This window comes from Malus sylvestris, chromosome 17 (genome assembly GCF_916048215.2).
Source record: "Malus sylvestris chromosome 17, drMalSylv7.2, whole genome shotgun sequence".
In the NCBI taxonomy this organism is placed as follows: domain Eukaryota; kingdom Viridiplantae; phylum Streptophyta; class Magnoliopsida; order Rosales; family Rosaceae; genus Malus; species Malus sylvestris.
This window is the reverse complement of record NC_062276.1, coordinates 30,478,965-30,505,768: the sequence shown is the minus strand read 5'-3', so window position 1 is coordinate 30,505,768 and position 26,804 is coordinate 30,478,965. Positions and strand designations below refer to the sequence as shown.

At 41.0% G+C, this 26,804-nt stretch overlaps 1 protein-coding gene and 1 pseudogene across 1 annotated transcript; one reads left to right on the top strand and one right to left on the bottom strand.

The window, feature by feature from the left end:
- Window positions 1–284: 284 nt before the first annotated feature.
- Window positions 285–26,578, bottom strand: LOC126609810 (transcriptional activator DEMETER-like; annotated as a pseudogene).
- On the top strand, window positions 3,766–8,995 carry LOC126609807 (uncharacterized). The gene is made up of 2 exons (XM_050277732.1): window positions 3,766–4,235; window positions 8,708–8,995. Exons 1-2 carry the CDS (start codon window positions 3,848–3,850, stop codon window positions 8,938–8,940), a joined length of 621 nt encoding a protein of 206 aa, XP_050133689.1. The 5' UTR covers window positions 3,766–3,847; the 3' UTR covers window positions 8,941–8,995.
- Window positions 26,579–26,804: the final 226 nt, after the last annotated feature.

The window sequence follows — 26,804 nt, the reverse complement described above, 5'->3', positions numbered from 1 at the left end:
TAAATACAAGTGAGTATCTTTGTCAGTCCCCCTTATTTAGATATGTTCTGTTGATTCGTGTTTTGACATCTTCTCCAGATGCTCTCTTGTCAATGATGTAGAAGCTTGAAGGGATTTATTTTTCATCAGCAACCAATTATTGCAGGTAAGCATCATTTACAATGTTACTTGTTAAACGATTTGATTTCTCACCTCTTCATTCCTGTTTCTTTGGGGGGGGGGGGGCAAAAAAAAAAAGAAAACGTTATGAATGTTTTGGACCTTCTGGGAAGTTATTGAATGGATGAATGGATTACTCCTTTCTCGGAATTTATTGAACTATTCTGTACAGAATAGAATCAACTCGTCACGAGACCTCACATTTCCTGAATGGTGCTGGCTTTCCGCTGCCCGCCCATCATATAATGTGTGTATCTCATGCTAGAGGAAGAATAATTAAATGTGATAGAATTTGTTAGTCATTGTTCTTCTCACAGAGTCAGTAGTCTTCTGTATATCTGATGAATAATCTTCTCTGCGCCATCATTGTCAGTTTTATTTCTTCTCTTCATTTTTTGTCTTGGTCATCTTACTCGCTGGGAAGTGCAATCTGGCCATTAAGGGCCGTGGTGCTCTTGTTTTCCTTTCGAATCCCCTCACACAAACATATCCTGCAAATAAATCAATCAGTCTACAAGGAAACTTGTTTGCCATCTCGTCAGTTGACTTCTAAATGTAAAGACATCAGTTCTGCAATAGAATGTTTTTCCTTTTTTTCAACAGTCACACCCACCTTCAGAACTGCTTTAGAGTTGTGTAAATTAACAACCTCGTTATCCATGTCTGAACTTTACAGGTGCTTAAACAGTATAATCTTATGCCTACATGTAGTCACTAAAATGATCAAATACAATTGGCTTTTGATTGACTTACACTAGGATATTCTAATATCCTATCGACTAGATGAAGTTTTTACACAAGATATAGTTGCAAACATCCAAGTAGGTTGTGTCAGAATTTAATTTCGTGATCTTGTGTTATCTTCTCATTTATGTGTTATCTTCTCATTTATGTACTATGTTCCTAAATAGTTATCCTCAAAAGAATATAAAGAGCTGAAGTCGGTGTCTTATGTTCCTAAATAGTTATCCTCAAACTAATATGAAGAACTGAAGTCAGCATAACACATACCTCTCCAAAAGTAACCGTGGTATCTCAATTTCATTACCTTTGAAAATTGTTGATACCGAAGTTCCAAAGTATACGGTCCGTCTTGGCAAATTCCATATCCACCCCCTTGGAACATCAATTGGGTTATGACTAGATTCATGATCTGCGAACATCTGCATCGTGATAGAGTTTTGTTTATAAATGAGAATAGGCAGCACTCTTTTTGACCTATTGGGTAGGAGGAGTGCCTCTAATGTGGATAAGGTGTAATTTCTGGACTGCTATTAACTTAGTCCCAACTAGACACAGTGGATAGAGTCAAAGGAAATTTGTTTGAAGAAGACTTGCCTCGTTAACTTGAAAGTATGTGCCATTGAGGGGGAAGCTCCCTCTCATTGCTGTTCTACAAGGTATCTGTGACATGATGAATTAAATTTTAGTAACAACTGCAAGCTCCCTCTCATTGCTGTTCTACAAGGTATCTGTGACATGATGAATTAAATTTTAGTAACAACTGCAGGTGGTCTATTTTGTTTACTTATTATCACAATTTAAATTTTCCTCACCAAAATCGTCCCTCTGACTCTGCAAATTTGCTTCTCTTATACTATTGCATGAAAAGCATGTCTTCTCATTGCACAATTTGTTTTGATCTTGGGAGCCACACCTGCTTTCTGGTTGTTGAATTGAATTTGCAGTTTCCCCTGGCATACCGTGATGCAGAATAAATGCATCACTTAGCAAAATGTACAAGATACTCAATTCTCAACAATGTCTCTCAGTTCTCTGTGATTTCTTGAGCTTACCTGGTGCCCATATAGCTAGAAGGTATGGGCTTGGATCATCTGGTTCCCGTCTATCCATCTGCAAAGTTGAATAGTGATAAACTGAGATTAAGAATGCTTCATATATTCCAGATACACAATTAACATATTAACCTACCCCTTCCAAGAGTGGATGCGAATCAGGTAGTTCATACCTGCATGGTATCCACACAGATGTATAAGTTTGTCATGGAGAATTATAGTTATGTCTATGTAAATATGTTTATATATAGGTATATATGTCGAAACACATAATATATCCTAGGCAGAGAGTTATTTAAAACGCAGTTAGAATTCTGATGGTAGCGAATTCAGTATTTAGACACCAAAAATTGTTTTGTTTGATTGAACATGCTATGGGCATGTTGTTACTGCGTCCAGTGTATTGGTAAGCATATGCAGTTTTATTGGGAAGACAGGGACTTACAATTGGTGCTCTGTTCGTAGTCTACTGCCATTCTTCAGCTTGGGCGTAGGGATAGAAGTAGCTTCTGGATTCAAGGCAACTAAGGCTTTGGACAAGTGACCTTCTTGGAGCTTCTTCTCTTGCATATAGTTTTGTAATGTCGATGTGAACTCTTCCATGTTGAGTTTGATGGTAGGAATCTCATCAGGATCTTCATAGCAGAAGTCCTCAATTTCACTTTCCGATAGCTCTGTCAACTCTTGTTCTGGCGTTGCTGGCTCTTCGATTATTGGTTCACACTCTTTAGTTACAGTACCTGCTATCTGGAGTGAGTTGTTCTCAGGCGGAGGCAGTGACATAGGAGTGACAGCTGTGGTTGGATTTATCTCGGCTTCAATGGAAACATTTGAACTGACAATTCTCTTCTCTTCTGGCCCCGGCAGGGCAAGTCTTGCACTGCACCAAACAAGGTTCGTCTGAATTTGATGAAGACTGTCTTCTTCAGAGAGTCTGATAATAATGTACTGTATTGTTGTTTTTTATTTTTATTTTTTACTTCTCTTTCTTGTTCCATGTGATTGAAAGGAGTACTTCTTTAGGGGAGTTGAGTAACTCAGAAGAGTGTAGAAACTACTCATTTTATCGTCGAATCAGGAAGGAAGAAGTGATTGTAACTTTGAAGAAGATGAAGCATAGAAAAGCAGTGGGCCCAGACGATATACCGATCGAAGTGTGGAAAGTTTTGGGAGAGACAGGTATAGCATGGCTCACTGATCTTTTTAATAGGATTTTGAAAACGAAGAAGATGCCAAATGAGTGGCGAAAGAGCACTTTGGTGCCTATCTACAAGAATAAGGGCGACGTACAAAATTGCATGAACTATAGGGGTATTAAGCTAATGAGTCATACAATGAAGCTCTGGGAAAGAGTCATTGAGCATAGATTGAGGCAAGAGACACGGGTTTCGGACAACCAATTCGGGTTCATGCCAGGGCGCTCAACCATGGAGGCAATCTATCTCTTACGAAGATTGATGGAAAGATATAGAGATGGGAAAAAGGATTTACACATGGTCTTTATAGATTTGGAAAAAGCGTATGATAGGGTCCCAAGAGACATTCTTTGGAGGATTTTAGAGAAGAAAGGAGTACGAGTAGCATATATCCAAGCTATAAAGGATATGTATGAAGGAGCAAAGACTGTCGTAAGAACTCAGGAAGGACAAACCGAAAGCTTCCCCATAACTGTAGGATTACATCAAGGCTCATCGTTAAGTCCTTACCTTTTTGCGTTGGTAATGGATGAGTTAACAAGACATATTCAAGATGATATTCCTTGGCGCATGCTTTTCGCAGACGATATAGTGTTGATATATGAAATTCAGGAATGGGTAAATGCGAAGCTTAACCTTTGGAGAGAAGTGTTGGAATCTAAAGGTCTTCGCCTAAGCCGATCAAAGACAAAATATATGGAGTGCAAGTTCAGTGCAAATGGAGGCCAAAATGAGTTAGGGGTGAGGATCGAAGATCAGGAAATACCAAAGAGCGACCGTTTTCGCTACGTAGGATCTATCTTGCAAAAGAACGGAGAATTAGATGGAGATCTCAACCATAGAATACAAGCTGGATGGATGAAGTGGAAGAGTGCATCCGGCGTGTTGTGTGACCGCCGTATGCCACCGAAGCTCAAGGGAAGATTTTATAGGACGGCAATAAGGCCGACGATGCTGTATGGCACAGAATGTTGGGCGGTGAAGCATCAACACTTACACAAAATGGGTGTAGCGGAGATGAGGATGCTTCGTTGGATGTGTGGGCACACGAGAAAGGATAAGATTAGGAATGAGGATATCCGAGGTAAAGTATGAGTAGCCGAAATTGAAGGAAAGCTGAGAGAAAATCAGGTACGGTGGTTTGGACATGTGCAAAGAATGCCTACTGACGTTCCGGTTAGAAGCTGCGACTACGGGACAGAGGTTCAGGGCTGAAGGGGTAGAGGAAGACCTAGGAAAACTTTGGAAGAGACTCTAAGAAAAGACTTAAGAGTATTTGGATCTAACGGAGGACATGACACAGGACCGAGCACAATGGCGTTCTAAGATTCATATTGCCGACCCCACTCAGTGACTTGGATTTTTCAAATCTCCAACCGAGAAGTTTTCCTCACTCAGGAAATTAAAGGAACACTACCTCAACCTACATGCTCCACTCACAAAGCCTTAACATACAAGCTTCAACAAAAGAAAAATCCAAAGAACTTAGTGAAGAAGGCTTTGGTATATTTAACACAATACGTTGAAATGAAGCAAATCTTATTTATTGATATCTCCGATATGTTACAAATATGTACATATACAGGAGTCAAAATAAACAAACAAGAGGGAGCCTTCACAAAGGTTGCTTAGGAGAAGTCTCAACAGTCGGTAGAGCCCCAGAAAGAGAAGGCACAGGAGGGTGATCATTTGGAGCCTCAGTACTAGACAGAACCCTAGAAGGAGGAGGCATCGGAGGTTGATCATTTGAAGCTTCATTATGCGGTACAGCCCCGGAAGACGAAGGCAATAAATGCCTTTGGAACAAACCCACAAACCTCTGATGATCAAGTAAAATCTGACCATCAGATTTCTTCATCTGGTCAAGCTTCCTCTTCATGTTTGTAGCATAGTCATGTGCGAGCCGGTGCAACTGTTTATTCTCATGCTTGAGCCCTATAATCTCCTGTTTGAGACTCATCAGCTCAGACGCCAATGATTCAACTTGGCGGGTTAGAGCAAATAGGCGTTGGGCCATATTAGACACAGAACCTACACACTGAACACTGAGAGCCAGAGAATCCTTAACAGCCAACTCATCAGACCGTTTGGAAAGTAGTCTGTTATCTTTGGGAGTGAGAAGGTTCTTGGTCACCACCGCAGCGGTCATATCATTCTTCATCATGGAATCCCCAACGGTAAGAAGACTAGTAGGGGATAAGAAGGATGGGCGCCATATGTTGTCTGGAGAAGGCGTGGTTGCCTCTTCAACAAGGTTCAAGTCAAAATGATGGTCGGAGTGGTCAGACATTTTCAAAGGTGTTGAAGAGAGAAGAGGTCGGACAACTCAAGATCTTAGAAGTGCAAGAAGGGAGCTTCTACTGGTGGAGATTCAAGTGTGCTTTGGAACTTAATGCCAGCCTCTATAAAAATATGCACTCGACGGAGCTTCAGAAATCGAAGAGGCGCCTGCTCAGAAATCGAAGAAGCGTTTGCTTTCTCAAAAGCTGGGCTGCTCAAAGGCCACAAGGGTCGATCTCAGAAATCGAAGAGGCGTTTACTTTCTCAAAAGCTGGGTTGCTCAAAGACCACGACGACCGATCTCATAAATCGAAGAGGCGTTTGCTTTCTCAAAAGCCGGGCTGCTCAAAGACCACGACGGTCGATCTCAGAAATCAAAGAGGCGCTTGCTTTCTCAAAAGTTGGGCTGCTCAGAGACCACGAGGGCCGATCTCAGAAATCGAAGAAGCACCTGTTTTTTCAGCCTTGTTAGCACCTGTCACATGCACACTCAGCTTTGCGGAAATTACGGGCATTCTGTCGAAGATTTCTGGTGAAGTAGAAAGCACGTGAATCTTGCTGTTCAATCATCCACTTTCCACATGCAACACTAGCTCATGGGTACCACAGATAACTTTGCCAAAGATCTCTGACAAAGTTTAGACACGTGAAGATTGCAGCTCCCACTGCATCGCTATGACCAAGAAGGGTAAAAGAATAGCAATGAAACAGCACTAACAAAGTTTAGACACATAAATTTTGAAGGTTTACCTACCATATTATTACCCACAAGGGTAAAGGAACAGCACCACTGCTGGATAATTGGAAAGTCCCTGTGTGTCAACCTCTGTGCTCTGTGGCAAGCTAGACTAGCAAACATGCCCAACCTTTACTCACATTCGAGAAAACACTCCCAACAAGATTGCTTGCTCCAAAATCGAAGAGGCACTGCCCTCCGAATCTCGAGAGCCAGACTCCCAACATGATTACTTTCTCAAAAATCAAAGAGACACCGCTCTCCGAATCTCGAGAGCCAGATTCCCAACAGGATTGCTTTCTCAAAAATTGAAGAGGCACTGTTCTCCGAACCTCGAGAGCCAGATCCCCGACAGGATTGCTTGTTCGAAAATCGAAGAGGCACCACTTTCTCAACTTTGAGAGCTAGATCTCATTGGATAAAGCTTGTTTGTAATCTTCACACGCAACATCCGCTTTCTAGGTACCACAGACTACTTTTTCAAAGTGCTCTGACAGAGTTAAAACACGTGAAACTGGCAGCTCCCACTACCGTGCTATGACCAAGCAGGGTAAAGGAATAGCATTACTACTTGTTGTTAGGGAGACTCCTATATATGTCGACCTCCATCCTCAACGGACAGGCAGACCTGCAAAAATGCTCAATCCTTCTTCATATCTGAGAGGGCACTCCCAACGAAGCCTCTTGAAATACTCAGCTTTCTTTCCCCCCGATAATACCTCTGCAAACAAGTTACACCAGAGCAAGAATATCTCATATCATCAGGGTTAAAAGCAAGAGTATCCCATATCACGCTTTTTCCCTGTCTTTTCCTTTGGCCTTGTTCTTACTTGCAAGACAAGGAGAAAGAGAGCAATCAGTCAGCACTTGGAATCAAGTTTCCAGTCAGGAACTGACTGCCTGGAACCCCTTACCTGATTACTTACCTAGCATTGCTCTCGAGTACTCATCTTTAACATCTTATGCTTCCAGAGAAGATACCACATCTGCCTGACGAACAGATAAGGCTAGTGAGAAGGATACAAGGAAGTATGTGGAGACAAGCGTTACAGAACACGTGCCGATACATCCACTACTTTGTCAACAGCAAAAGTATCCCATATCCGCAGGGTCGAACGTACTCTAGATTTGATGGACTTGTTTTGACCTTCAAATTCTTCAGTCGGCCTTATACTCTGGAGGAAACCAAAAAACCCTCCAGCTCAGTTCAAGAATAAGCCTGTGGAAAGTTACTTCTTCAAAAGCAAAAGTATCTCATATCATCTCTTCTGTTTCTTCTCTTTATCCTTCATGCTGCCTGCAAGATAGGGAGAATGAGAACAATCAGCCGGAACTCAAAATCAAACTTCTAATCTGGGACTGATTGCTTGGAGCTTTGATTGCTTACCTTGTCTGTCACCTCTTTCAGCAGATCCCCTAGCTCGGCGACTTGGAGGACCCCTACTACATGGTTTGTATCGCGCTTGACCAAGCCTGAAACTACAAGTAAACTTCAAGTGAAATTGATACATTACCTTGTGCATCTCCACCAGTTAAAGATACCATCCCTAGATGGAGGAAGAGTACTTCCAGAGAAGATGCTATATCTACCTATGAGACAGATAAGGCAAGTGAAGACGATACCACACTTTGGTACTTAGAAGTTTCGTGATTACGAGATCATTCTCTCACAATATTCCCTAATGTCATTTGTACTAAATCATTCACTTGTACTCACTAAATGAGAGCTTGAATCTATATACTTGTGTAAACCTTTCACAATTAATGAAAACTCCTCTATTCCGTGGACGTAGCCAATCTGGGTGAACCACGTACATCTTGTGTTTGCTTTCTTGTCCCTATCCATTTACATACTTATCCACACTAATGACCGGAGCAATCTAGCGAAGATCACAAATTTAATACTTTTTGTTGTACCAAAGTTCTCACTGATTTTGTGCATCAACAATCCTTAAGTCCTTACCTTTTTGAGTTGGTAATGGATGAGTTAACAGGACATATTCAAGATGATATTCCTTGGTGTATGCTTTTCGCAAACGATATAGTGTTGATAGATGAAACTCGGGAAGGGGTAAATGTGAAGCTTAATCTTTGGAGAGAAGAAGTGTTGGAATCTAAAGGTCTTCGCCTAAGCCGATCAAAGACAGAATATATGGAGTGCAAGTTCAGTGCAAATGGAGACCAAAATGAGTTAGGGGTGAGGATCAGAGATCAGGAAATACCAAAGAGCGACCGTTTTCGCTACCTAGGATCTATCTTGCAAAAGAACGGAGAATTAGATGGAGATCTCAACCATAGAATACAAGCTGGATGGAAGAAGTGGAAGAGTGCATCTGGCGTGTTGTGTGACCGTCGCAAGCCACCGAAACTCAAGGGAAAATTTTATAGGACGGCAATAAGGCCGGCAATGTTGTATGGCACAGAATGTTGGGCGGTGAAACATCAACACGTACACAAAATGGGTGTAGCAAAGCTGAGGATGCTTCGTTGGATGTGTGGGCACACGAGAAATGATAAGATTAGAAATGAGGATATCCGAGGTAAAGTAGGAGTAGCCGAAATTGAAGGAAATATGAGAGAAAATCGGTTACGGTGGTTTGGACATGTGCAAAGAAGGCCTACTGACGTTCCGGTTCGAAGATGTAACTACGGGATAGAGGTTCATGGCCGAAGGGGTAGAGGAAGACTTAGGAAAACTTTGGAAGAGACCCTAAGAAAAGACTTAGAGTACTTGGATCTAATGGAGGACATGACACATAACCGAGCGCAATGACGTTCTAGGATTCATATAGCCGACCCCACTTAGTGGGAAAATGCTTTGTTGTTGTTGTTGTCTTGTTCCATGTGTTTAGTGAAACATAGAGTACTTCTTACTTCTACAGATTCTAAATGAAACTATCTACTAGTTTAAGTTTTAGAAACACGTTCTGATTTCTAATAAATAAGGCCAGAATCTCATGCCCCAAAATATGTAAGGGTTCTCGTGACACGCTTCAGTGTTTATTTTCCTGCACAGTGACATCAATATACATATAATTTTCCAGAGATTATTGCTCGAACCTTGCAAAAGCACTTGCGAAGTGTCTACATTCTCCTCTCATTGGACATGCATTGCAATTCGGTTTACTCTTGGTACAAAATACCTGCATACATATGAAAACATGAGGGACTTATTCTGTTTTTGCTTAATCACAAATCATGTTTGTAATCAAAGAAGCGCCATGTATACCTTTCCAAATGTAATCATCTGGTAGTGCAGCTCGTAACTGTCATTCAATAGTCAGCTAATTAGCAAAAGAGCAAGTAAAAAAGAAAGTGCCCACAAATTAATATGAATGGTTCTAGGGAAGTATGAGATTACAGGGTTAGTTGATCAAGTTTGCATAATCTTGGCCATAAATACTTTTGAATCGACTCCAGCATTGGGTACCTAGAGAATAATACAGTTAGCACTTGCAAGTACGGAAAAGTTAATCATCCAATTGTCGAGATATTATTTTCTTACAGTTCTAAGAGGTGTAACTGCAGTGATTCAGGTAATGGTTGGAGGGGGACCCATCCCAGTCTTCCTGCTATCCTTCCAACATTTGTGTCAACCTTTATGGAGCAAAAAGAAACAATATTTCTTACATTGTAAGATGTTCCCGGACTATCATAGGAAAATTACTAAATTGTGCCACAATTGTTACCGGGAAAGCAAGGTGGTGAAGTGTTAAAAGCCGGATGCACTCCACACTTTTCAAGCCCAATCCTCGTATGCTTAATAGATAATCCCTGCAGAATAAGCATATATGATAACTAATTATAACTAATTAACCATATACAAAATATAAGGATGCATTGCAGTCCATTGTTCATCATTTGGATAGCCTTGTGCATAAAAGGGGCAGTTGTAATGTTAGAAAATGAATTATTTGGAATGACTGACTTTGCTTTATCATGGGGAACATCTCTTAACCATTCCAGATCGATGCTTTCATGTTCTCTAACCAGTCGCTTTAGGAATTCCTACAAACATTTTGCAATCACTGTTAACCTGTCCAGTGATGTTATCTTGGGGCAAATTAACAGTGCTCTTAACAAACATGAGGTCTTTAGACTGAACACTAATAGAAGAGAACTTGCATTCGTTCTGCCAGCAAGTTGTTCATCCCTCGCTCCTTGATTGCATCAGATATTTCTTTGACATTAGCATTTATGAGTGCTTCATAGTCCAGAAAGTCCATTGTATCTCTATTTCTTTCTGTTTTCCTACCATTGGCTTGTGCCTGCTTTCTCAAAATGTCCCAGTCAACTGCATTATTTTTCTCTCCCTCATCAGCCTTTCCCTTTTTTCCTTTTGGAGTTTTACTTTCCTTTTCTTCCTTTTGGATTTTTTGTACCTGTAAATTGGAATCAACTGATTGGTTTTCAATGTATATTTGGTTATTTGCTACTGAGATGCTATCAAAGACAATACAACAACAAAGCCTTTTCCCACTAAGTGGGGTCGGCTATATGAATCCTAGATGCTATCAAAGACATTGAAAGATTTTCTATTGAGCTCACTGACATTTTGGACATGCTGCACGCTACCACACTTATTTCGCAGAAGTGGTTCAGCATGCTTTAAGGGCTCTGTGGCTGATGTATTTTCTGATTGGAAGGTTAGGTTTCCCACACATTGGTGACTGTAGTGGGAAGGTTGATTATCTCCCATGCTTGACCTTGGTTCAGAATTCCCTTGCTGGTCTGTCGAGTGCTCTTTGAAAGATGGATACGGGTCCTCTGTTATATTCTGTTGCATGGAGGAATTAATGACACTTCCTGACAGTTCTTCAGTTTTTAAGCTCTTGCAATTTTCTTTGTGTTGAATATTAAACCTGGAAGCAGTTGAAGGCCAAGAGGATATGCTTTCCTCACTGAAATTTCCAAATCTCCTTAGCTCTGGTCCTCCAGAATCTGGGTACATGTGAAACTGATTGTTGCAGGAAGGAGCAACTGGTAGTTGCATTTTTTTATAGTCAAGATTGATTGAATCCTTGAAGGAAGTGCCATTGAGCTGATGGGTTCTGTCTGATCGTCCCTTTAGCTGTGCATATTTAATATGCCCATTCTTGGAGCCGTCATTTGACAGTGAACTTCCATTTACTTGATTGTAAATGTCTCGAAACTTGGTCGCTTTCTCCATCTGTTGATGTGTTGAAAGGGAAACATAAACCTTCTTGGGTTGGCACCCAGTGATAGGATCTTCTGTTTCTGAGTTGGAGCGGAGTACAATTTGATTCCTGCAGCGTCTTGAGTGACTGAGGATTCAAAAGAATCTTGAGATGATACAAATTCTTCCTCCAAACATTGACTGTGTACCTCCACTAAATTCCTTTCTGTCCCTGAGGTCTCACTGTCTCTCTGGTTATCTTCAGATTCATGGAGTGTCCTAGAAATCGGGTGATAGATTGGCTGACTTGACATATCTTTATGCCATTTGGTGACATCATCTGGACTTGTCATGCTAACTGCCGGTTCTTTTACCAATATGTTTGTCCCAACCTTCTGTTGAGCTTCGTGATTGCTTGACTTAAGCGGAAATTGTGCAGCCAAAGACATGAAGGCAGAGCTACAAAGGTTAAAGGAACAAAAAGAATACTGTTCACTTCAAGACATTCACGTATGGGAAATCTGGTTGTATATACATGCTAAAGTTGTGAATGTACCTTGATAGATGGTCTGAAACATTCTGAGTAAGGAAAACTCCAGTCACTGAGTCAACAACTGATCCTTTCCATTTTGAAAAACGTCTGTCTCCTGTATAGATTTATTTTATCAAAGGTTCTGCATGTTACCTGTGAAATACCCATCAACTAATTGGAGAAAATTATAATGAATTATATCTTTATGGTACATGAGAAGCAAAAACACTTCTTATCCGTTGTAATTGAGAGAAATACAAATTGTGCAATCTTTAACAATGAAAAACTTCTTTGCAAAAAATGGCATCAGCTTGGTTTATATATGTTTCATATGTAGTCAAGTTAGTTTGAGCTTAATTTTGTTGGGTTTTTGGCTCAAAATTAGGATGATGCAATAAATTAGGTTTGTGTTACCTATTTGGTTTTGGTATCCTATTTGGGTTTTGGTTTTGACTTCTTAGTTAGTTTCCTTGGTGGAGAGATTTTGTTAATTACCTATTTGATTAGGATTTAGATTTATTTCCTATTAGGATTCCTATTGTAACCTAAGTCCTATGCACTATAAATAGGACCTTAGGGTTAGTGTGTTTTGTGTGGCTCATTCGTGTGACAATTTGGTGAGAGTCAATTTGTGAGTTAGAGAGCAATTTGGGAGAATCTTCTTCGTTAGGTTTGGGTTCTCTACTCATTTGGTTTAGGGTTTGTAATTTGTGGGATTTGGGTTGTGAGAGTTTAAACACTCTTTTGTAATCTCCGTTTGTTTAGTGAAATTCCTCGCCGTGCTTCGCCTGTGGAGTAGGCTTTACGTCGAACCACGTAAATCTCTTGTGTTAGTTTGAGATTGTTTGTTTTAGCTTTCACCTACGACATTGATATTTGGTACTTTGTTATAATTCGCTTCCGTTTGCGCATAAAAGTACAACAAGTGGTATCAGAGCCCAGGTTTCGGCTTGGGCTTTGTTTGGCAGTCACTATGAAGCCTTCTGTGTAAAAAAAAAAGGTCGTACCCAGTGCACAAGGCTCCCGCTTTACGCAGGGTCTGGGAGAGGTGAATGTCGACTAGCCTTACCCCCATTTATGAAGCCTTCTGTGTCATCGATGAAAATTGATATTGAAAAGTTCGACGGCAATGACTTTGGTATTTGGCAATTGAAGATGCGTGCTTTATTAGTTCAACAAGGGCTTTTGAAAACGCTAAAGGGTGTGAAGGCTTTGCCGGATTCGTGGATTGATGAAGAAAAAGAAGACGTTATGGAACGGGCACTTGGAGCAATCTTGCTGACTTTATCGAATGAAGTCTTGCATGAAGTTGGTAGCATCAAATCTGCACCGGAGTTGTGGATAAAATTGGAGAGCTTGTATATGACCAAATCCCTTGCTAAACGGTTGGATTTGAAGAAAAGTTTGCATACTCTTCGTATGGATGAAGGTACGTCAATTCATAAGCATGTTGATGAATTCAATAAACTTATGATGAATTTGAAAAGTGTGGACAACCAAATTAGTGATGAGGATTATGCGATAACTTTGTTGTGTTCTTTATCTCCTTCGTATGAACACTTTGTCGATACCATGCTATTTGGTAGAGAAAGTCTTAGTTTGGAAGATGTTAAAGTCGCTTTGAATTCTAAAGAGCTGAAGAATAAAATGTCTGACACACAAGATGGAGCTTTGGTAGTTCAAGGAAGGAATAAGGAAAGGAGCAAACTTGGAAAGAACACTTGTAACTATTGTTATAAGGATGGTCATTGGAAAGTAGATTGCCCTAAACTCAAGGGTAAAAAGAAGTTTGATAAGTCTTTTGCTAGTGTTGATGCAAACATTACAGAAGATTGTTGTTCTGAACTCCTCTAATGGTTAAGTGAAGAGGTGGAGCTTGGTACTCAAGCTCTTTGGGTGGAGTGCAATTCGCACTTTTTGTTCGTATGTTCAAGCTTTTGCTTGGATTTTGTTTCGTATTTGTTAGTTTCCATAATGGAATTTGTTGGAGAAGGCGTTGGAGGAAATTTCAAGTTTGAAGACTTTTGGATTTTTTGAGTCTAGGTGGAGATCAGTTTTGAAAGAATTTGGTGCACGTTTGCGTTTGTATTTTGGTATCCCAAATTTGGAAGTTTGCTAATTTCTCGCCGAGGTGGAGATTGTTGGGTTTTTTGGCTCAAAATTAGGATGATGCAATAAATTAGGTTTGTGTTACCTATTTGGTTTTGGTATCCTATTTGGGTTTTGGTTTTGACTTCTTAGTTAGTTTCCTTGGTGGAGAGATTTTGTTAATTACCTATTTGATTAGGATTTGGATTTATTTCCTATTAGGATTTGGATTCCTAAGAAGGAATGTTGTAAAGCCTTATACAAGGATAGGACCAATGAAAATGGTGAAAGGTATAGAAAAGCGAAGCAAGAGGCGAAGAAAGCTGTGAGAGAAGCTAAGTTAGCGGCTTATGACGATATGTATAAGCGACTAGATACCAAAGAAGGAGAGTTGGATATCTATAAACTAGCTAGAGCAAGGGAAAAGAAGACAAGGGACCTAAACCAAGTGAGGTGCATCAAGGATGAGGATGGAAAGGTTCTTGCTACAGAGAACGCGGTTAAAGACAGATGGAAATGTTATTTTCATAATCTTTTCAATGAAGGACATGAAAGGAGTGTTTCTTTAGGGGAGTTGAGTAACTCAGAAGAGTGTAGAAACTACTCTTTTTATCGTAGAATCCGGAAGGAAGAAGTGGTTGTAGCTTTGAAGAAGATGAAGCATAGAAAAGCGGTAGGCCCAGACGATATACCAATCGAAGTGTGGAAAGTTTTGGGAGAGACAGGTATAACATGGCTCACTGACCTTTTCAATAGGATTTTGAAAACGAAGAAGATGCCAAATGAGTGGTGAACGAGCACTTTGGTGCCTATCTACAAGAATAAGGGCGATGTACAAAATTGCATGAACTATAGGGGTATTAAGCTAATGAGTCATACAATGAAGCTCTGGGAGAGAGTCATTGAGCATAGATTGAGGCAAGAGACACGGGTTTCGGACAACCAATTCGAGTTCATGCCAGGGCGCTCAACCATGGAGGCAATCTATCTCTTACGAAGATTGATGGAAAGATATAAAGATGGGAAAAAGGATTTACACATGGTATTTATAGATTTAGAAAAAGCGTATGATAGGGTCCCAAGAGACATTCTTTGGATGATTTTAGAGAAGAAAGGAGTACGAGTAACATATATCCAAGCTATACAGGATATGTATGAAGGAGCAAAGACTGCCGTAAGAACTCATGAAGGACAAACCGAAAGCTTTTTCATAACTGTAGGATTACATCAAGGCTCATCCTTAAGTCCTTACCTTTTGCGTTGGTAATGGATGAGTTAACAAGACATATTCAAGATGATATTCCTTGGTGTATGCTTTTCGCAGACGATATAGTGTTGATAGATGAAACTCAGGAAGGGGTAAATGCAAAGCTTAACCTTTGGAGAGAAGTGTTGGAATCTAAAGGTCTTCGCCTAAGCCGATCAAAGACAGAATATATGGAGTGCAAGTTCAGTGCAAATGGAGGCCAAAACGAGTTAGGGGTGAGGATCGGAGATCAAGAAATACCAAAGAGCGACCGTTTTCGTTACCTAGGATCTATCTTGCAAAAGAACGGAGAATTAGATGGAGATCTCAACCATAGAATACAAGCTGGATGGATGAAGTGGAAGAGTGCATCCGGCGTGTTGTGTGACCGCCGTATGCCATTGAAGCTCAAGGGAAAATTTTATAGGACGGAAATAAGGTCGGCGATGCTGTATGGCACAGAATGTTGGGCGGTGAAGCATCAACACGTACACAAAATGGGTGTAGCGGAGATGAGGATGCTTCGTTGGATGTGTGGGCACACGAGAAAGGATAAGATTAGGAATGAGGATATCCGGGGTAAAGTAGGAGTAGCCGAAATTGAAGGAAAGATGAGAGAAAATCGGTTACGGTGGTTTGGACATGTGCAAAGAAGGCCTACTGACGCTCCGATTAGAAGATGCGACTATGGGACAGAGGTTCAGGGCCGAAGGGGTAGAGGAAGACCTAGGAAAACTTTGGAAGAGACCCTAAGAAAAGACTTAGAGTACTTGGATCTAACGGAGGACATGACACAGGACAGAACACAATGGCGTTCTAAGATTCATATGGCCGATCCCACTCAGTGACTTGGATTTTCCAAGTCTCCAACCGAGAAGTTTTCCTCACTCGGGAAATTAAGGGAACACTACCTCAACCTACATGCTCCACTCACAAAGCTTCAACATACAAGCTTCAACAAAAGAAAATTCAAAGAACTTAGCGAAGTAGGCTTTGGTGTATTTAACACAATACGCTGAAATGAAGGAAAGCTTATTTATTGATATCCCCGATAAGTTACAAATATGTACATATACAGGAGTCAAAATAAACAAACAAGAGGGAGCCTTCACAAAGGTTGCTTAGGAGAAGTCTCAGCAGTCGGTAGAGCCCCAGAAAGAGAAGGCACCGGAGGGGGATCATTCGGAGCCTCAGTACTGGACAGAACCCTAGAAGGAGGAGGCATCAGAGGTTGATCATTTGAAGCTTCATTACGCGGTACAGCCCCAGAAAACGAAGGCAATAAATGCCTTTGGAACAAACCCACAAATCTCTGATGATCAAGTAAAACCTGACCATCAGATTCCTTCATCTGGTCAAGCTTCCTCTTCATGTTTGTAGCATAGTCATGTGCGAGCCGGTGCAACTGTTTATTCTCATGCTTGAGCCCTCTAATCTCCTGTTTGAGACTCATCACTTCAGCCGCCAATGATTCAACTTGGCGGGTTCGAGCAAATAGGCGTTGGGCCATATTAGACACAGAACCTGCACACTGAACACTGAGAGTCAGAGAATCCTTAACAGCCAACTCATCAGACCGTTTAGAAAGTAGTCTGTTATCTTTGGGAGTGAGAAGGTTCTTGGCCACTAACGCAGCGGTCATATTATTCTTCATCACGGAATCCCCAACGGTAAGAGGACCAGTAGGAGAGAGGAAGGATGGGCGCCATATGTTGTCTGGAGAAGGCGGGGCTGCCTCTTCAACAAGGTTCAAGTCAAAACGACGGTCGGAGGGGCCAGACATTTTCAAAGGTATTGAAGAGAGAAGAGGTCGGACAAATCAAGATCTTAAAAGTGCAAGAATTGAGCTTCTACTAGTGGATATTCAAGTGTGCTTTGGAACTTAATGTCAGCCCCTATAAAAATCTGCACTCGACGAAGCTTCAGAAATCGAAGAGGCGTTTGCTTTCTCAAAAGCTGGGCTGCTCAGAGACCACGAGGGTCGATCTCATAAATTGAAGAGGCGTTTGCTTTCTCGAAAGCTGGGCTGCTCAATGACCACGAAGGCCGATCTCAGAAATCGAAGAGACTTGCTTTCTCAAAAGCTGGGCTACTCAGAGACCACGAGGGCCGATCTCAGAAATCGAAGAGGCACCTACTTTTCCAGCCTTGTCAGCACCTGTCACACGCACACTCAACTTTGCGGAAATTATGGGCATTCTGTCGAAGATTTCTGGCGAAGTAGAAAGCACATGAATCGTACTGTTCAATCACCCACTTCCCACACGCAACAGTAGCTCATGGGTACCACAGATAACTTTGCCAAAGTTCTCTGACAAAGTTGAGACACGTGAAGCTTGCAGCTTCCACTACATCGCTCTGATCAGGAAGGGTAAAAGAATAACAAAGAAACAACACTAACAAAATGTTTAGACACATAAATTTTGAAGGTCTAGCTACCATATTATTACCCACATGGGTAAAGGAACAGTACCACTGCTGGATAATTGGAAAGTCCCGGTGTGTCAACCTCTGTGCTTCGTGGCAAGGTAGACTAGCAAACATGCCCAACCTTTACTCACATTCGAGAAAACACTCCAACAAGATTGCTTGCTCCAAAATCAAAAAGGCATCGCCCTCCGAATCTCGAGAGCCAGACTCCCAACATGATTACTTTCTCAAAAATCGAAGAGAGGGTAAAGGAACAGTACCATTGCTGGATAATTGAAAAGTCCCTGTGTGTCAACCTCTGTGCTTCGTGGCAAGGTAGACTAGCAAACATGCCCAACCTTTACTCACATTCGAGGAAACACTCCCAACAAGATTGCTTGCTCCAAAATCAAAGAGGCACCGCCCTCTGAATCTCGAGAGCCAGACTCCCAACATGATTACTTTCTCAAAAATCGAAGAGAGGGTAAAGGAACAGTACCACTGCTGGATAATTGGAAAGTCCCTGTGTGTCAACCTCTGTGCTTCGTGGCAAAGTAGACTAGCAAACATGCCCAACATTTACTCACATTCGAGAAAACACTCCTAACAAGATTGCTTGCTCCAAAATCGAAGAGGCACCGCCCTCCGAATCTCGAGAGCCAGACTCCCAACATGATTACTTTCTCAAAAATCGAAGAGACACCGCTCTCCGAATCTCGAGAGCCAGACCCCCAGCAGGATTGCTTTCTCAAAAATCGAAGAGGCATCGTTCTCCGAATCTCGAGAGCCAGATCCCCGACAGGATTGCTTGTTCGAAAACCGAAGAGGCACCACTTTCCCAACTTCAAGAGCTGGATCTCCTTGGATAAAGCTTGTCTGTAATCTTCACACACAACATCAGCTTTCCAGATACCACATACCACTTTTTCAAAGTGCTCTGACAGAGTTAAAACATGTGAAGCTGGCAGCTCCCACTACCGTGCTATGACCAACCAGGGTAAAGGAATAGCATTATTACTTGATGTTAGGGAGACTCCTATATATGTCGACCTCCATCTCCAACGGACAGGCAGACCTGCAAAAATGCTCAACCCTTCCCCTTATCTGAGAGGGTACTCCCAACGAAGCCTTTCGAAATATTCAGCTTTGTTTCCCCCCGATAACACCTCTGTAAACAAGCTATACTAGAGCAAGAATATCTCATATCATCAGGGTTAAAAGCAAGAGTATCCCATATCATGCTTTTTCCCTATCTTTTCCTTTGGCCTTGTTCTTACCTGCAAGACAAGGAGAAAGAGAGCAATCAGTCAGCACTTGGAATCAAGCTTCCAACCAGGAACTGACTGCCTGGAACCCCTTACCTGATTACTTACCTGGCATTGCTCTCGAGTACTCATCTTTAACATCTTATGCTTCCAGGGAAGATACCGCATCTGCCTGAGGAACAGATAGGGCAAGTGAGAATGATACAAGGAAGCATGTGGAGACAAGCGTAACAACACACATGCCGATACATCCACTACTCTGTCAAAAGCAAAAGTATCCCATATCAGCAGGGTCGAACGTACTCTAGATTTGATGGACTTGTTTTGACCCTCAAATTCTTCAGTCGGCCTTATACTCTGGAGGAAACCAGAAAACCCTCCAGCCCGGTTCAAGAATAAGCCTGTGGAAAGTTACTTCTTCAAAAGCAAAAATATCCCATATCATCTCTTCTCATTTTTCTTCTCTTTATCCTTCATGCTGCTTGCAAGACAGGGAGAATGTGAACAATCAGCCGGAGCTCTGATTGCTTACCTTGTCTGTCACCTCTTTCAGCAGATCCCCTAGCTCAGCGACTTGGGGGACTCCTACTACATGGTTTGTATCGCGCTTGACCAAGCCTGAAACTACAAGTAAGCTTCAAGTGAAATTGATACATTACCTTGTGCATCTTCACCAGTTACAGATACCATCCCTGGATGGAGGAAGAGCACTTCCAGAGAAGATGCCACATCTACCTATGAGACAGATAAGGCAAGTCAAGACGATACCATACTCCGGTACTTAGAAGTTTCGTGGTTACGAGATCATTCTCCCACAATATTTCCTAATGTCATTTGTACTAAATTATTCACTTGTACTCACTAAAGGAGAGCTTGAATCTATGTACTTGTGTAAACCCTTCACAATTAATGAGAACTCCTCTATTCCGTGGACGTAGCCAATCTGGGTGAACCACGTACATCTTGTGTTTGCTTTCCTATCTCTATCCATTTATATACTTATCCACACTAATGACTGGAGCAATCTAGCGAAGATCACAAAAAGTGACCGTTTTCGCTACCTAGGATCTATCTTGCAAGAGAACGGAGATTTAGATGGAGATCTCAACTATAGAATACAAGCTGGATGGATGAAGTGTAAGAGTGCATCCGGCGTGTTGTGTGACCGTCGTAGGCCACTGAAGCTCTAGGGAAAATTTTATAGGACGGCAATAAGGCCAGCGATGTTGTATGGCACAGAATGTTGGGCGGTGAAGCATCAACACGTACACAAAATGGGTGTAGCGGAGATGAGGATGCTTCGTGGGATGTATGGGCACACGAGAAAGGATAAGATTGGGAATGAGGATATCCGAGGTAAAGTAGGAGTAGCCAAAATTGAAGGAAATATGAGAGAAAATCGGTTCCGGTGGTTTGGACATGTGCAAAGAAGGCCTACGGACGCTCTGGTTCGAAAATGTGACTACGGGACAGAGGTTCAGGGCCGAAGGGGTAGAGGAAGACCTAGGAAAACTTTGGAAGAGACCCTAGGAAAAGACTTGAGTACTTGGATCTAACGGAGGACATGACACAAAACCGAGCGCAATGGCGTTCTAGGATTCATATAGCCGACCCCACTTAGTGGGAAAAGGCTTTGTTGTTGTTGTTGTTGTAGGATTCCTATTGTAACCTAAGTCCTATGCACTATAAATAGGACCTTAGGGTTAGTGTATTTTGTGTGGCTCATTCGTGTGACAATTTGGTGAGAGTCAATTTGTGAGTTAGAGAGCAATTTGGGAGAATCTTCTCCGTTAGGTTTGGGTTCTCTACTCGTTTGGTTTAGGGTTTGTAATTTGTGGGATTTGGGTTGTGAGAGTTTAAGCACTCTTTTGTAATCTCCGTTTGTTTAGTGAAATTCCTCGCCGTGCTTCGCCCGTGGAGTAGGCTTTACGCTGAACCACGTAAATCTCTTGTGTTAGTTTGAGATTGTTTGTTTTAGCTTTCACCTACGACATTAATATTTGGTACTTTGTTATAATTCGCTTCCGTTTGCGCATAAAAGTACAACAAATTTTTCCATATTGAATATAAAATTGAAACTTTGTGGATTCTTGACATAGGTGAAAATGTACTTTGTGCTGCAAATTGCCACTAAAGTAGTTTATGCGAGGCAGAAAATTTGCTGCTAAAGGAGAAAAGGAAACGTGGGTCAGCCTAGCAAGTGGTATGAAATTTAAAACATTCATATCTTTGTTTTCATATGTGTGTGTGTGTGTATATATACCATTGTTGTGATCATTTAAGATTTTCTGCAAGATACAACCTCACTGCATATTTATCAAAATTTTACCAAACATCAACTCTGATAAATAGGTCATGGTTCACTGGTTTAACCATTTGGTCAAGGCTGCGCTGGTCTTCTGGATAATTTACTAAACATTTTTTTTAGTAGATTTTCAAATTGACTTGGAAAAATATGTATTTGCCAACATAACAATGCTAATTCTTTTTATTCGTATTTTGGTCATTTTTGCACTTGAATTCTTCCTAGTCAGTCATTTTTAATGTAATGAAAAGGCTTTTGTATTAATCATTGTTTATAATGGAGTATAGATTAAGAAAGGACTACATCACGTGCTTAGAGCTGATTTATTTACAGTACATATTCACTCAATTACAAAATAAGGGCCTATACTTATGCAATTGTGTGTTACTATTGTGTTGAATAGTATTGTATATTCTCTAAAGCTATTGTTTCTCAAGACATCTACGTAATCAAAAGACCTTTTAACCCCTAAAATGTTTCAGTCTTCTATTACCTTCTCATTATTTCAGGTGTGATTGTGTGAAAAACCCTTCTTTTCTCACCCAAAAAAAAAAAAAAAAGAAAGAGAAAGAGAAAAGAATAAAAAGAAGGAAGTCCATTAAATTTTTCTAGCTTACTAGGTGGGTGGCTTAACTTGCAGTTCACAGTTTCACAGTTGGACAGGCAGTACAGTATAGTAATGAATCTAAGGATGATCGTCCTCTTTAGTTCAGAGCTTCAATATTTAATAATACTTTGCAATTAAATCTGGTAAAGAGCTTTCAAGCATGTAGACGGCAATGTTGACGTTATAATTTTTTTAACACATGCAACATGGTTGTTCATGACAATACAATTTAGGAATAAAATATAAGGTATTGTACCTTGAACAAGATGCATGCGTGCAATGAATGATTCAACTCGGCCTTGGAAAACATTTCTTTCCTCTTCCCAATACTTTTCCTTTTTCTTTTCATTTCCTTTAATGCCTCCGCTTCCTTCCTTGCCCATCAAAAGATTCCATATCCTATTTGTTTCTGGGTCAAGCTCTACTTTAGGCCGTGGCTTACGTCTCTTGATAAATCTTTCATACGGAACAACTGCACCGTCTCTTTTGTACGGGACAATGGCATTTTGCTCGTATTCTAAAATTTTGCTGCATCTTCCATTGAGGTTCAGATTATTAAACTCATGTATGATGTTATCTATTGATATAGTATTTCCTCTTACTGGAAACCCTGCATCAAAATCAAGAGTATGTCATTATTTGTGAGTTGAAAATAACTATTGTGATGATACATTTTTTTTAAAGAGGTTTTTTAAGTTAGAAGTACCGATTGCCTTTGAAGAAGGCCGCTGATAATTGTATGAGGCATCCTTCTCTTGTAGGACATTATCTATACCTGCCTGTGTGGGTCCCACATTCTGCTTCATTTTTAACATGTTATCTTGGTGAGTTTGAGAAACCTGCTTGTTTCCTGGTTGAACGGATTTTTTGGGGTATGATGAGGCTAGCTGGTTACAGGTTTCAATCGTGGAATGGGTGGAAAAACTAAGACCTTGGGTGAAATCATGGCATGAATGTGATTTTGATGAGATCTGCGGATTTAGAAAATTATTTCCAGAAGCAATTGAGTAAGTGTATCTGTCACTCGTAAACTTGTCCATTCCTTTGTTCTGTCTATCAATGCTTTTGTTACTTTCAATGGAAGTACTCAATATTGTATGTTTCTTTGATGCGAATCCATTTGAGTTGACTTTATTTTGCCCTGTTCTTTCAAATTTTCCCAGACGCTTCTCAATTGGTGTAACTTCACAAGGCATATTATAGATGCCCAAATACCCATTCTCGAATTTCTGTTTCTTATGACGTAGTGAAAAATCCTGGCTTAGCATTCTCTGATGGCCATCCATTTGATATATCTCTTGGCAAGACAGTGAACTAGGTGGATGATTGGTAGAAAGATGTGTATGCTCCACGGTTCGACAATACTCCCTCTTGGATCCCCTTACTTCACTTGGAAGGGAGAGGGAGAAGATCTTTAGTACAGAGTGAGAGTCACCCTTGGTAATATTTTCTTTCATCTGAAGGCTCTTACTGCTAGTTTTTGCTCGAATGACATATTGACACATTCCTTCATCATGGCTATGTTGCTGCAAGGGAGTGTATCCATCTCTGCATCTTCTTTGGCATAAATCATAATTCCCATTTTCTAAATGTCTCCCCATAACATGCAAATTTTTCAGATGCATGTCTTTGTTGTAGCAAGTAGGGATGCTGATGGTTGCCTTTCTGGCAGGAATAAAAAGTTATTTGGCATAAGATTCATGGAAGAGGTACAGTTACTCATAGTTCCTGGAATCTGGTTCTCTACCATCAATTCGTTCTGTAGGGCACTTTGCTTTGCTGGTCTGGCTTTTAAACCCTGGTTGGTTACAGGGACCATAGGTGTCCCTTGAGAATCAAAATTCATCTTGATCCCTTGCTGCATCTCATCTTGTTGACCACCTGCTTTGCATTGGTTTTCATCCATGGTATTTTCCGAATCAAAATTTAGAGCTCTTCTGCATGATTTTGCACCTTTTCCAGCATTAGGGTTTATTGTCTCCCTTATACCATTTGCCAGTGGACTTGGGGATTCCTTTTGAACATTCTTTCTTACGTACTTCCTCTTTGCTGGTTGGGTCTCCTTAGACTCTGTATTGCTTGGAGTTTTAGGCTTTGGTGTCCCTTTGGGTTTGCCTTCTCTGATTACTTTGGGCCTGTGTTTTCTTCGCTTCGATGGTTTCTGCTGCGGTGTCTTGTTTAGATCAGTCCCTCTGTCACCTTCCCTGTCAGAATCTTTGTTTCCCTTGTATGGTGTAGAAATTGCTGGTGTTGATGACTCCACAATGTTCTGCAAGAGTTCGTAACCATTTTTTTGAATTGTTTCATCTCCTATAGACATGGTTAGTTTCACCTCCTCATCTTTTTCCTTGCTAGAACCTTCCTCTATCAAGAATTTCAGTAATGCAGAAAGCTGGTCGTTCTCCAAATTCTTGTCCTGGTCTGTTGTAAATTGGTGTTGGCTGGCAACACATGAGGCAGCATCGGCTTCTATTGTTGGTAAGGAGTTTAGATCACAGCTTGACATGAATGGTACAGGGAAATCATCTGTGCAGAAAGCAGTTTTTCTGTCAAATAATTTTAACAGTGAAGGGATTTTCGGCATTATATGGCCATTAAGAAATTGTCCGTCGGAGTGAAATTCATAATGATTTCAAGACCATTTAGATGCAGTATGACACACCCAAGTTATAAATGTTTCACCTTCATCAATTTGTGATTTTCCAATTGAAATTGAAATATTTTATGGATCGCTTATATTATATATATTGGTCTATTGCCTTAAGCAGTCGAATTGTGTAAAGGTAAATGTTTTAGGCTTTGAAGTACAACGAGCCACTAGATTTTGAGAGCCAACCACCACATCTAAGTTAAAGTGGGTAAACCTTACGGAGGTTAATACTAAGAATCACTATTATCTAATGGCATTCAAAAACTGTTACGTTCTTGCTTTGTTTTGCCCCTCTTTCCCCTGCTTTTCTTTTGTTTTTGGTTAACGTCATCCAACAGCGTCAAGTCTTTACTTTTTTAGGTAGTGTTTGGGTGCCAAAATGAAGTTGGTTAAGTGAAAAACAAAGATAAGATACAAACAAGTTATAGTGCATATAGATCATTGGTTAAATGTAAAAGATACTTGCAATTAAGTTGAAATTTCAAGACGTGAAAGTTCCCGCTTGGAAGTGATCTCATCTATGACAATATTCCAAATGTTTGAATCAGTTATTTGTCACGTAAGACTTTGACTCTTGCGACTTGAAATGGATTTGTGACACATTTCATGGAAATCTTTGTTTGCAGTGTATGACACAGATATGAGAACCGAATAAAAACACTTACTCTGGCATATCTGGGACGAGCTGTCACCATAACTCAATGGGTTTGAATTTGAACTTGAGCAGTAATTTTGGTCGCCAAATAACCAATGAACTGAGTTGGAATCTCTCTGATTGTTGTCAACTTGAGAAGGAAAATCCATAACCAACGATGTGCTCATCACCTTACTTGAAGGGTATAAACCATTATTGCAATTTTGATTGGTTAGCAAGAAACTAGCTGAATCGATTCCTTGGTTTCTCAATTGAGGATGCAACTTGGGATATAGATGTGTGTTCACTGCTATGTCCACACTACTTGAAGGATATGCACCACTGTTGAAATTTTGGTTGGTTAGCAAGAAACTATCCGAGTCGATTCCTTGGTTTCTCAATTGAGGATGCAACTTAGGAATTAGAGGTGTGTTTGCTGCTATGTCCACACTTCTGCTCGGGTTCCTGTTTGCAGAGGCAACATAAGATGCATTATCATGTAGTAGCTGTTGTGTCAATGGATTATCTTTCCAACTTGAGCCTTCATCACAGAGCAACTGTGTGCAGGATCCTGCGTTGTAGGAGTCCAAAATGTGATTGATCATTTGAATGTTCTCCCCCAGACTACCATCATAACCATATATATGTAGCTGACCATTCGGGCTAACAGCTTGAGTCATGCCATTGTAACTAGCCCCCACCGGTACATGCTCCCTCGTAATTCCAGTCAATTGTTGTTGCCAATTTCCTTCTTGATGGAGGTTCCCATAAAGGTTGACTGGGACCGGATGAGGCTTCACTGGAGTCGGCTTCTGTGGAGTCACTGGAACCCAAGTATCCATGACCTGTAAATCGTCATCCCGGTGAATAACAAATCCCCCTCCAAATTTCATCCTTGATTGAGCCCCTACAATTCACAAGCCATCCAAGTCTCTTTTGACTTGTCTCTTACATTAATCTCTCTATTAACACTCTCCCTGGTCCCCTTCTAATCAGACACTTCAGCTGAAAACCGAAAAACGTCCAGTTTTCCTGTTTCTTATCCCCATTGCCGGAAACAACCGGTGCCCAAACGCCCAAATACTTCCTCCCACCTACCATGAATGCACAACACAATCAGTATCCTATATATACCTGGAAATTGCTACGAATTACCGTATTGGCATTCAAATTCCGGCAAGAAACACAACCGGAAAATTTTCAGAGGCCAAGTCTCCCACCTAAAATGCTAATTAGAGAGAATATTCGATTTTCTGAAAAGTGAAAAGGCTTACAGTAATAGAAAAATGTATATGAGTGGAGGCAACGGCGGCAGCTCAGCTCTCTCCGATCCGGCGGTGAGACGACTGAAAGTCGTCGGAGCCTGGTCAGCCAGTCAATGCCCGAATTTACAGTCAGTTTTCATTCAACAGTAGAATAGGAGTTGTTGAGAGAGGAGAGGAGAGAGAGGGGAAAAGAAGACAAGTCAGACAGACTATGTGAGCTTTTATAGTAAATGGAAACTTGGTTTCGGCACGTCCTGAATTTTATAAAATGGGCGCCCGCCGTAAGTAGGGTTATTTGGATCAAAACTTGAACTTTGGGCCCAAGAAAGGAGCTGGCCCGAAAGAAGGCCCAAAGGGAAAAATAGCCAGAGCCCAGTCAAAGCCCAAAAGGCAGGGAAAGGCCTTTTCTGACTTGGTGCAGCTCATGAAGACCACTTGCTTACCTACCCAAAGGCCAAGTGGTGTAGACTGATCAGCTACACAGCCCATAAAGCACTTT

Excerpts from the sequence above, each read along its gene's own strand:
- LOC126609807 (XM_050277732.1), top strand. The coding sequence starts at position 3,848 with ATGGAGTGCAAGTTCAGTGCAAATGGAGGCCAAAATGAGTTAGGGGTG. Across the intron at positions 4,236-8,707 it reads TAGGAATGAGGATATCCGAG|GTAAAGTAGGAGTAGCCGAA; the intron begins GTAAAGTATGAG and ends AGGATATCCGAG.